An 11,569-nucleotide genomic window follows, 5' to 3' on the forward strand; every position below is an offset into this window, starting at 1 on the left:
GAGAACAGAACTGTACCGTTTGCAGTGAAAGTCCCTTGGAGGAGCAAGTGTGGTGTCTCCATGCTCCTCTGGAAGCAGCTCAAGAGGATGATGGCTCGAGCAGAGCCAAGCATGGTGGAGCTGGGCCAGAAGCCTGCAATTCTAGGAGTTTCTCTAGGGGAGGAAGGCTGTTACCTGACCTTGCTTTAGAACAATGTCCTTTCGCTCCATCTCTTTGTTTCTCTGCTCCCCCTGGTAAAACTCTGTCAGAACCATTAAACTTCAGACAGAGGAGATCTGTTTTTCGTGCAGCTGCTTGAAGGGTTTTGCAGTTGGCCCTGTAAGCTGTGTTCCAACCATGTCCCCCATTGCAGGGGGTTCCCCAGGCCCTGTGGGGGAGTGGGCTTTGAGCCCTGCTGCCCCGGGGCAAGCTTTTGTGAGCAGTGTGAAGTTCCCTAGCCAATTCATGCCAAGGCCATACAGTTTAATGTGTTATTTATTGACAAGGTGGAGCGTGGGGCAGGGAGGAGGCAGGGGAGGGCAAGGGGCTGCTCGGGCTGTGCAGGCAGCATGGGGGCGGTGCTTTGAGTCAATTGCTCTTCCCCTCACCTCGTCAGAGAAGCCGGGTGGGGGTGCCTGGCCCCAGCAGGATCTGGTCCCAGTCTGTCCAGCATTGGCCCCCGTCCCCTGAGCAGGGTAGGGCCAGTGTGTTCCTGGCTCAGCCTCTTCCGGACGTGGGCTGAGAACTACTGAAACTTGTCCGGCTGAGTCCCCAGCGCCTCCTCGATGGTGAAGTACAGCTGGCAGTCCCCATCCCTGGGGCCAGGAAGGACGGCGTTCTCTCTCTGGCCAGCGTCGCAGCTGGTGTAAGTCCTGTGATGCTGTCCTCCGGTGGGCTGCCCCCGATGGCAGCAACTCCCGCGTGAGGGGCAGCCCCAGTCCCCGCTGGCACTGGCCGTCAGACGGTGACCTCGGTCTTGCTGTTGGTGGCGAGGTGCCGGGAGTGCTGCCCGTACAGCGAGGTGGGGGGGCCGAAGGCCTCGGGTGGCCCCTCAGGGCGCAGGGTGGCCAGGCCCGGCCGGTGGGGGCCGCGATAGGAGCCCCCCTCCCAGCCCCCCGGGAAGGCCAGACCCCCTGGCACCTTGGGGCCCTTGGCCTTGGGCAGGGGGCAGCCCTCGGCCAGCACCGGGGTCTCGGCTGGGAAGGTCAGTGTGCTAGCGGGAGGTGGCTCCAGCCCCCCGAACCGCCTGTAGAAGTCCTCGGTGGCGCTCTCTGTGGGGACAGGCGTGCAGTGTCACCCCTGCAGGGACACCCCTTTCTGCTGGCACAGGGGGACCAGGGAGGGTGCAGTGCTGGAGAAGGCTGGCATGGGGCTGTAGGAGGGATTCTGGGTGCTGAGGGAGGGATACTGGCAATGAGCAATGCTGTTGGGAGATCCCAGGGAACGGACTGCTGGGCAGTGCAGGATCTATGTGGATCCTGTACCCTGATGGGCTGGGCAGCACTCCAGGGCTGTGTGGGATCCTGGGTGCTGGCTGACTGGGAAGTGCAGTGGATCCATGGGGGGCTCTGGGCACTAACTGGCTGGGCAGCACAGCTGACTGGTGGAGTGGTGGAGGAGCTGCAGAGTTTCTGCAACGAGCTGCCATCCCAGGAGCATTGGGAAACTGGGATGCTTGTCCTGCCTGTGCCCCTTTTGTGAGCCCCGTGCCCCTCCTCACTTGGTCTCTGGGGTCAACAGGGTGCACGCCCCCAGCCACCATCCCACCCCACACGGCAGCGGCACTCACCTCCAACCTTGAGGGTGGTGTAGGAAGTGTAGTCCGGGGCCGAGAGGGCCAGGCTGCTGGCCAGCGGCAGGCGCTTGCCGTGGCTGTGGGGCCGCCCCAGTGAGGGGGCAATGGCCACTGCGTTGTTCAAGGGTGGCTTGTCTGGAAGGGCAGAGACGGGTGGGGCCTCAGCCATAGGCTGCGCCCTCTCACTACCTTTATTCACGCAAAGGAACTTATTTTTCCCCACCACATCAGTGCCTTACCTGTGCTGTTTCTGGGAGGGGGCCGGGCCAGCCCCTCACTCAGCGGGACCTGCACACCCCCCATGAGGCTGTCCATGTTCTCAGAGGGGCTGTGGCCTGGCTGCTTCAGCAGGTCTGTCAGTGTCCTGGAGGGGGGGTGAAGGTCTGTTAGAACAATATCCTGCTCCCCTGGGACCCCGAATTCGTCCCAGCCCTGAACTCCATTCTGAAGGCAGAGCTAGGCAGCCTGGGGCTAGGAAAGAGACACTGGGAGCATTGCACCCAGAGTGTCCCCAGGCTTTTGCCGCCTGGGCTAACAAGTCTAACAGCTAATTGGGATCTGGCTTGGGCTGAGCCCTCCCAGAGCCAGGAGCATCAATGGGTAAGAGTGGTGAGGGAGATGCATGGCTTGGAGCAGGCTGCAAGGGTATGATGAACTGAGTCAGAGGAAACTGATCTGATGGAAGCTGGAGCAGCACCTCTGGGGTGCTTCCCTGGAGCGAGAGCCTGGTGGAACAGGGGAGAGGAAGCAACACCTCCACTCAAGTCCCTTCAAAACAGAGAAGACCCCAAGGAAGGGATTAGAGAGGCCACTTGTGCCCCTTTGGGGAAGGAAATAAACTAGTGGCAGCCTCTGGCGCAGGCGCTGTCTGTGCATAACACCCTCCTTGTAAGTAACAGCATTAAACATTAAACACCATTACATAAGATAGAGCCCTATTTCGTTTAACATTCATGGACAGAGATTCTGCAGTCCCACCACAGCGTGCTGGCAATGCCAGAGCGAAGCATGCTGGTGGTGCCAGAGCAGGGCACACTGGACATGCCAGAGTAGAGCACACAGGCAATGCCAGAGTGGGGCACAGTGGCAGTGCCGGAGCAGGGCACGCCAGCAATGCTGGAGCAAGGTACACCAGTGCTGGTGGTGCCAGAGGAGGGTACAACAGCAGTGACAGAGGGAGCACATTGGCAGTGCTGGAGCAGGACCTAGCCACGTGCCACTGCAGCCTTTGGCAGCAAGTCCCAGGATGGGATGCTCCTGCAGGCGTAGGGCTTTGTGATGAGAAGACACACCATTCCCCCTGCAGAGACCATGACTGCAAGAGTGCAGGGGTGTCCACTCAGGGCTTTTTTTGGCTTGCTAATCCCCAGCTCACTGTCAGCATGCTTTGCGCCTCGAAGGCTCTGGCTGGCTCACAGACGCACACCGTGAGCTGACGGTTAGCGAGTGGTTGGACGATAAAACAGCAGATTAAACTCAACATGCATAAATGCAAATTGGAGAGGAAGGGGGGAATAATCCTGACTTGGTAGATGTGTCAGCTCATGGCACCAGAGTGCTCAAAAACCTAGTGAACATGATGCTCGGAATTTCCAGGAAAAGCAGTGAGAACAAGAAAGAAAGCAATGAATTGTACCTGGGGGATGCTTCTGCTTGTGGGGACCTGAGGGAGCCTGTTCCGTCACAGTTTGGAATCGGTCAGCATCACAGGGCAGGGGCAAGAGCAAATCTACAAGGAAGGGTCACTTGCCCTGTGGGTTAATTTCACATCGTTCTTGGGAAGCTTTGTGTAGCAATCCCTCTGGGATCACTTAATCTCCAGATGGGCCAAGAGAACCCTGATAGAGCTGAAGAAATTGAAACGAGCGAGGAACAAACCCTGGCAGCTGACCAGCTGGAAGGCAGCTTGGCGGAAAAGGGCCTGGGGATCCTGGTGGACCATGAGCCAGCAGAGTGCCCTTGGGACAAAGGTGCTGAATGGTTTCCTGGTCTGCATTAGGGAAAGTGTTGCCAGCAGGTCTGAGGAAGGCGATCCTTCCTCTCTACTCAGCACTGGTAAGGCCACACCTCTGGAGTGCTGGCTCCAGCTCAATACAGGATGTACGGGAGAGAGTTCGGAAAAGGGACACAAAGATGGGACTGAAGCATCTTTTATATGAGGAGAGGCTGAGAGAGCTGAGACTGTTCAGCCTGGAGAAGAGAAGGTTTTAGGGGATTTTATCAATGTACGCGAGTATCTGAAGGGAGGGTGCAACAAGGACAATGTCAAGCTGACAAGAGGTGGCAGGTGCAAACAGAAATGGGAAATACTGTTTAAACACAAGGAGCAAAACTTTTTTTTCCTGCAGGGGCAGTTAAATGCTTGACCAGACTTCCTGGGGAGACTGTGGCATCTCCATTCTGCAGCTATTCAAAACCTGCACCTTCCCAGGAACTTTCCTGCAACAGACTGACCCAACCAGGGTTCAGGCCATGGATGCTGCAGTCAGAGAATCTCTGGGCACAAGCCTAGGCGGGCAGTGGGCTGTGCCTAGGCAGGGCAGGGGGAGGCAGGGCCCCCAAGGCCATGGGTGTGGGCTGTCAACTCGGGGAGCTGCCGGCCTGTCAACTCCCACCTTCCCTGGGGTGCACTGCTCACCAGCCCCTCCCCACTGGACGCTGCCTGCTCTTGCCTGTCCCCAGGGCCAGTGCTCAAACAGGCTTGTTTCAACAGGAAGTCCGATGCGATTTGACCTATTTTTAAAATTATTTTTTCTTTTCCTCGGGTCTATTTATGAAGCTTGAGCAATCCTTTATCTATGACTTCTCTCCACATAAATCTGTCAATGCTCTTTCTCATAAACGTGCCCTCTGCTCAGAGTATGTGGACAATAATGATTAACAACAATGGCTCGTGTTTTGCTAAGGTGAGAAGCACTCATGAGTCCCCATCACCAGCAACACTTGGATTCACTCTGCCCTTGCACCACAAGTAGTGCTACTGGCCAGGGCTGCCAGTAGGGCTCTCAGGGACTGCACCCCTTCCCTAGCTCATCCCCAGGAGATGCAGTGCAGGGAAGGTGGACATGGGAGGTGACACTGTGGAGGAGCTGTTGTCTCACTGAACATCACCTTGGGAGTTTTGAGCCTCAGTCTCATTCTGTGGCTCGGGGGCTTGAGGAAGGTCAAGCCACATCTCCCTAGGTCTCTTGGTGGTCTGCAGCACCAGGATGGATCTGGAGTGCAGATGGAGGAAGGGAAAAAAGAGCAGATGTAGCTTCAGACCTGCAGTGTTCATTTGCAAAAAGTCCTGATGAATGGAACCGCTGAGGCCTCCATCCACACTCTGGCCATGGATGCAGAGAACGTGAGGCTGTGTGTGCAGGTGGCTTGCCACCCAGCTTGCCTGGGCGTCAACTGGGCAGTCATGCAGTCACCACCATGGTGAGCCTAGTTCTGCTTAAGGGTGCAACAAAGATGCTGCAAACCAGCCTAGTGCAAGACCTGGGACCAAGTACAGAGGCAGATCCAGAAACAATAATGATGGAGACCAAGAGATCTCCACAGCAGAAGCCATGCATGAAGCACACAGTGCTCCTGATCCATCCCCAAGGGATGTGCTTGTGTGGGAGCAGGATGCTGACCTGGCACGGCAGCCCAGCCAAGGGCCTAACTCACTTTTTGGGAAGCCTAAGCCCCATACCTGGCAAGCCCAGTAGGACAGAGTGTGCAAGTCCTAGCAAGGGGACAGGGAGCAATGTGGGGAGACAGGAGCACAGCCTCCAGGAGAGAGGAGAGATAATGAACTGATGGGGTGAAGTGACATGGCCATGAGCTGAACCCTTAGTGGGGACACAGAAGGTGGCAGCCACTGGATGAGTGGGGTGATGAGGTTTGGAGCAGAGGTGCAGCATTGCAGGAGGCACAGAGCACGCTGCAGCCACAGGTGAGCATCCCGGCTGCTCATACCACCTGTGTGCCCAGTGAGAGCCTCATCTTCACCTCCCAAGGGAGACATTTCCCACAGTTTATAGCATGTCTGCTCAGGTCAGAGGTGCCCATCCATGCAACTGAGCAGCACAGGCACTGTGGAACACCTGCACAGTAGAGCTGGTACACTCAGGGATGCTCAGGAAGGCATGGGGTTTATCAAGGTGTTTTTGCAAAACGGGAGTTGCAGTGGTGGGTTTTGGAGCTTGGGCACAGTGGAAATGAGCATCCCCAAACATTAGGTTAAGTCTAGGGACAGACCTCCAGGTCTCCTTCCCTACTGGAGCTGGATCCTCTTTCATCCCCCAGAGAGCCAGGGCAGCACGTGATAGCACACCCCGCTGCCTGCAAACACTTTTTCTAGGTCTTCACCACTACCTGCTACCATGGACATCAACTGCAGGCATGGCCCTGGACTTGAGCATTGCCAGAGAAACACCCAGCACAGCTAGAGACACAGTGGGGCCAAATTTGGGGACCCCAAATAGCACAGGGAGGCCCAAGGAGTGAAAAGCCAGAGTTGAGCACTCACCTACTGCAGCTGCCAGGGGATCTGCTCCTAACAGCTGTTTTTCCCCTCTCCAGAATCCCCCCTACTCCCTCAGAGGCTGCTCCTGCCCAGTTCTTCCCATAGGGTTGTTCACACCAGCTCTAAATTTGAAATTCCCACCTGGGAGGTTTTCTGGGAGAGGTCCGGGGCACATGCTTGCTCTCAGTGTAATGGGCACAGACAGATCCAAAGGTCCCCAAGGACCCAACGTCCTCGGAGATCTGGGGACTGAAGAAAAACACAGGCAGGTGTTCCTGACTCAACGCGGGGTTTGGCCAGGCTAAGCGAGTGCCGGGGACAGATGCCAAGGATGAGCCGAGCAGGAAGGAGAGGGGATTGCAGGAGCTGCCATAAGGTCCTGCAGGAGGAAGGCGGATGAGGACGGGAGGACAAACCAGGTAGCTGCAGTTGCTTGAGCACCTACTTCCCTGGGTGGACCAGCAGCCAAATCCATGAGGAAGCAAAGACATGTTGGAGATGGCCCAGGTGTGGGGGTCTCGGGACAAGCTGGACACAGACTCAGGTGTCTCCATCAGAGGGGAGCTATGGACTTTTTGCACCTGGTCACTCTTCTTGGGTTTGGACCAGGACCAGAACCATGACAAACAACATCTGGAGGTGCATAAGTGGTTGACCTTACCCCCCAAGAGAGAAACCTGCAAGCAGCAGCAATGGGAGCTGTCCAGGGCAGCACAAAGCCCTCCCCAGGAGCGGAAAAACCCCGACAGGAGGGAGGGACAGGAATGGAAATCAAGACAACCGTGCAACAGGGAGCTGGCCCAAGGCCATGATGCGGTGCCCAAGGAGCAAATGAGAAGCTCCTACCTGAGGCGCCAGGAGAGAGGCAAGGTGGCACTGTCCATGCCTTGGACCATGCGTGGGTACAGTGGAAAGGCAGGTAGAAATAGCCCTGCTGTCTCAGAGGCGCCAAGATGAAGCATATTCCCCCAGCTGCACAGTGGAATGGAAGTGACAGTATCACTTTTAGGATGCCGTGTACCCAGCCTTTGGCACTGTCTCCATCAGCCCAGCACCCAGGAAGTCATGTCAGCCTGGAGTCTTGCCTGGTTCCTGGGGCTCTGCACCTGATGCACCACTCCTGCCCTGCCACAGCTTTCCACTCACCATGCCTGAGAGCTGCTCAGAACTTGCACTGAAGGACACAGGGCACAGAAGAGGGCAAGACTTCTCCTGACTTCTGCAGTGATGGAGGTGCCCTTCTGATTTTGTCCCTCAAAGGTGGATGAGAAAAACTCGTCTTCTCCCAATTTGTATGCTAGTGCCCAAAAGATCTGTGTCTTTATGGAAAATAGGCACCTATCTCTCCAAACTCAGTGGGAAAATTCAGGCTTGCATGAGTTTAGAGGGAGCGGGGGGACCAGTGGAAACACCCAGCTCCAGCAGCGCAGAATTGAGGCTACCCACAGAAAACAGCCCCTGGTGAGTGGCAGCAGTCCCACCAGCATCTGGTGGTGGGAGAAGGCAATACCCAATGGCAGGGGATGAGGACATGGCTCTGGATGTCCCAGGGTCTGACCCCTCCCCGAGCACAGTATCTCCTTTCCAGGAGGTGGGGGGGATGACCAAAAAAAGACGCGGCGGCAAGCGAGTGGAAGGGGATCAGGAGGCTGGCGGAGGCCGTATTGATCCTGTCAAGGTGCCAGCACTTCCTTAGGCAACACGGGGGGAGGCGTGGGCACGGAGCAGCACACAGCCAGGCTCTCTGCCGAGGTGGGGGCACAGCATGGATCCCCCCAAAACTGCCTCTTGTGTCTCAGGAGAGACCTGTGATCCTCCTCCATGGCTCAGTATGACCCTCCTCCAACCAGGGGTGATCAGCCTCTGCTCCCCTGGGTGGGTGCAAGAAGTACAATGGGTCTGGATTTGGGGTGCAGCCCCCAGTGGCTGCATAAGTCCCAGATGGGCAGGGGAAAATGGGTGCTCCAGGAGAAGGAGAGAGTGTATTGGTGCTGGGGGTTGCAATCAGGACAGTTGCCTGATCATCCTGATGAAATAATTTCCACCAGCCCTGCTTTTCCTTTTTTTAAAAGCTAAAATCTCTTAACAAAACGACATGAAAATGTGTTTCTCTCCAGGCTTGATGTCCTCACCAGGAAAATGCAAAATAGAGCCCCAGAATGGAGAGAGAAGCATGCACTGGCAGCAGGAGGGAGAGGGGAAGATGCAGCAACAGCCACAGCAGCAGCACAGGAGTTGGGGGAGATGCAGGGGGCCTCCAGTGCCCAAGTGTGTCTGACGCCTTGACCTTCCCTCTGCCAGCCCTGTGCTCAGCCCCACAGGCGGGCTGAAAAGCAGGGGTTGGAGCCACAGGGCATGGGCTCCAGGAGGAAGCTGCCCAACTTTCCACTGGAGGGTGTGCTCCAGGGGATATAAGTGTGTGGACACCCCCTGCAAGGGCAGTGTCCCACGCTGGTGCACAGAGCAGACACCAGGGCACACCCAGGCACGCGCATACACATGTGTGCACACATGCACACAGAGTTGGCACAGCAGCCACGGTGGAACTGTCATTGCCACCTCGTCTCCCCCAGCACTGCAAGCAAGGCTGAGATCAAGGGGACTGCAGTCCAGAGTCACCCCCCACACAGTCAGACCTGGTCTCACCTTCCTGGGACATTGGGAACCACACATTTGTTGGACGGGGGGAAAGCCACATAGTTCACATGTCACCCACCCCACTGCCTGGTGGGTTGGCACTCCTGAGCCAGGGACATGCCTCCTCAAGAGACAGAGCAGGTCATTTTGAGAGGAGATGGGTGTACAACCACCCCTTCTCGTGGAAGCTGTCCTGGCTGCCAGCCCTCCCTACCAGGTTAATGGGCTACAGCCAACCCACCCCCTGGTGTTTCAGCATGCTGGGCAGGGATTTTAGGTATCGCCTCACCCTCTTGGCAGTCCCAATGAGTCTATGTAATCGGCTAGGAACATGAGCTGCCACCCTTGGGGAGATGAAGCAGGCAAGGTGGGGGGACTGGACCCATTTACCTGGAGACGGTCATCTCTGTCTGGGGACCCTGTGCCTTCTCCAGGCCCAGCTTGGTGAAGATGCCCACCAGCACCATGATGGCCACCACACCGCAGATGATGTAGACGATCATGTTGGTCTTGTCACGAGTGGGGTCCTCGGGGGTCTCGTCCACCCGGGCAGGTGGCTGGCCCGTGTTGACCCAGTTGGGGGTGTCGTAGTTGGAGCAGCCACTCTGGTCCAGCCGCCCGGGCTTGAACTGGCAGCAGAAGCGGTACCCGCAGGTCCCACAGCAGTACTGGTAGATGCCGGCGTTGCAGTTGAACGGCGGGTCCCATTGCCCCATCACGTCGTAGTACCCGCGGCAGCGGTCCCCCCCCGGTGGTGCCGCTCCGGTGGGTGCGGGGACCGTGGTCTCCGGCGGCGGAGCCTGGCTGCTGTTCCCGCTCTCCCCGGGCCCCCCGGTGCTCGGCTCGCCGCTCCACACCCGGCCCGGCTCCAGCAGCACCAGGCAGCAGATACCCACGACGTAGCTCGGCTCCATGCGCCCGCGGCTCTGGGGGGCCATCCGGGCGAGGAGACGAGTTAGAGCCGCTCGCCCGGGACCGGCCGCATGGCCGCCGAAGAGCCCCGATGGAGGAGAAACGGGCTGTGGAGAAGGGGGACGTAATGGAGGGAAGGCAAAAAAGGGTAGAAAAAAAGAAGTGGGTGAAAAATAAAAGTGCGAGGGGACGTACCCCCTCCCCGTTCCTCCCCAGATCGGCCGACAGGCAGAGATTCAGAGCAGGGGGCGAGGCGGGCGGCATGGGAGAGCCGCCGCCTCCCGCCGGCCGGGGAGGGGACGCGGCGGCGGGCGGCGGGAGCGGGCGGGCGGGTCGAGCGCCGGCGGCCGCCCCATCCCCGCGCCTCTGCCCGCACCTCCCGGCACCGCGCTCCGCCGAGGAGACAGGGAGGAGAGAGAACGTTAAAGCAGCAAAAGCCCTTCGCACCGGGGCGGGAGGAGCAGGAGGAGCAGCAGCAGGAGGAGGAGGAGTGCGGGGGAGAGGGGGAGGGAGCCGGCGCGACCAGCGAGGCGCAGGGGGCTCGGCTCCCCCGCCGCCTGACAGCCTCCCGAGGAAACCGGAGAAGGTCCTTCACCGAGTCCTCTGCCAGGCTTCCCGCCGCCACCGGGCGGCAGGACACCCGCCCTCCCCGTCGGGCAGCCGCCGCGAGCGGCCGGACACGCGTGGCATCGGTCCCGCGCTGCCCGCCTGCCCCCGAGCACCGCCAAGCCCCGCCGCGGCACCCCCACTCGCCCGGACGGGAGCTGCGGGGCCGCAGGCAGGCACTCAGTGGTACAGGAGAGGTGGAGAGGTGTATCCTGGGGGAACAGAGTTCCCGGAGTGGTAGGGTGCCCTTCTGCAGCCCCTCAGAGAGGGGACACTTAGGGAAGGGGGGAGAGCAGCAGTCCCAGTCCCATGTGAACATCTGAGCATCTCCCAAGGGGAGCTGTCGACGGGGGGGCTGTAGGATGTGCAAAATGGGAGGCTGCTGGGGCACCCCTAGAAAGTCATCCTCCCCAGAGTCAGTATGATTTTCAACTAGCCACAGGCTGGCCCTGTGTTTGGACTTCAAAGTTCGGACTCTCTGGGGAATGTACACCCACTGCTCTGGTCCCAGGCTGCTGCCACCCATAAAGGTGGTATTCATCCTCACTGCCAGCTCCTCTTCGCAGAAGGGCATGATTGCTTTTCCTGCTCTGGGGCCATTGAATTAAGAGCAGGATGGGGCAAACTGAGGCACCCTTGGGCCCCTTGCCCAGCACTAATACATTGTACAGCGTGTAACAAGGGTGGCTGGGGTGAGGGGCAGTGACACATGGGAGCTGTGGCTGCAGCCTCATCACCTCCAGACAGACCTAAATCCTGTAGCAGGGAAGGTCAGCAAATCTGGCATCACCACTGTGTTCTTGGGCATACATTCCTTCCATGCTCTGTGAGAGGATGAATAATGCGTTGTTCTGTCTTGCCCTGTTTGTACTCTAACCTGAGGCATGTGGCTGCCCTTGGGCTGCGTAGTGCTGGCACAGGAGACCCCAGCCCCCAGGCAAGTGGTGATACAAAAAGATTATAATGATGGAGGTGGGATTAAACAGGTTGGGGAGGCTCACCTCCCTCTGGCAGATGCCTCCTTCAGGCCAACACTGAAGCCCCATTGACCAGCCTGTCCTCAGGAGCTATGCCTTACCTGCCACACCACAGGGGACAGGCTAAGGGTCTCACATCTCTCTCTCTATCATCATCCTGCCTG

At 58.3% G+C, this 11,569-nt stretch overlaps 1 protein-coding gene across 1 annotated transcript; it reads right to left on the reverse strand.

The window, feature by feature from the left end:
* Positions 1-457: 457 nt before the first annotated feature.
* Positions 458-10,112, reverse strand: SHISA8 (shisa family member 8). The gene is made up of 4 exons (XM_059846546.1): positions 9,301-10,112; positions 2,015-2,139; positions 1,770-1,910; positions 458-1,251 (listed from the first exon to the last, which is right to left on the reverse strand). The coding sequence occupies exons 1-4, from the start codon at positions 9,846-9,848 to the stop codon at positions 938-940; spliced, it is 1,128 nt and encodes a 375-aa protein (XP_059702529.1). The 5' UTR covers positions 9,849-10,112; the 3' UTR covers positions 458-937.
* Between the last annotated feature and the right edge of the window lie 1,457 nt (positions 10,113-11,569).

This window comes from Haemorhous mexicanus, chromosome 5 (genome assembly GCF_027477595.1).
Source record: "Haemorhous mexicanus isolate bHaeMex1 chromosome 5, bHaeMex1.pri, whole genome shotgun sequence".
Taxonomy (NCBI): Eukaryota; Metazoa; Chordata; class Aves; order Passeriformes; family Fringillidae; genus Haemorhous; species Haemorhous mexicanus.

Coding starts and splice junctions, on each gene's coding strand:
- SHISA8 (XM_059846546.1), bottom strand. CDS start 9,848: ATGGCCCCCCAGAGCCGCGGGCGCATGGAGCCGAGCTACGTCGTGGGT. Junction 2,140..9,300: donor ACAGAGATGACCGTCTCCAG/GTAAATGGGTCC, acceptor CCCCCCCTCCAG/GACACTGACAGACCTGCTGA. Junction 1,252..1,769: donor CACCACCCTCAAGGTTGGAG/GTGAGTGCCGCT, acceptor CTGTCCCCACAG/AGAGCGCCACCGAGGACTTC.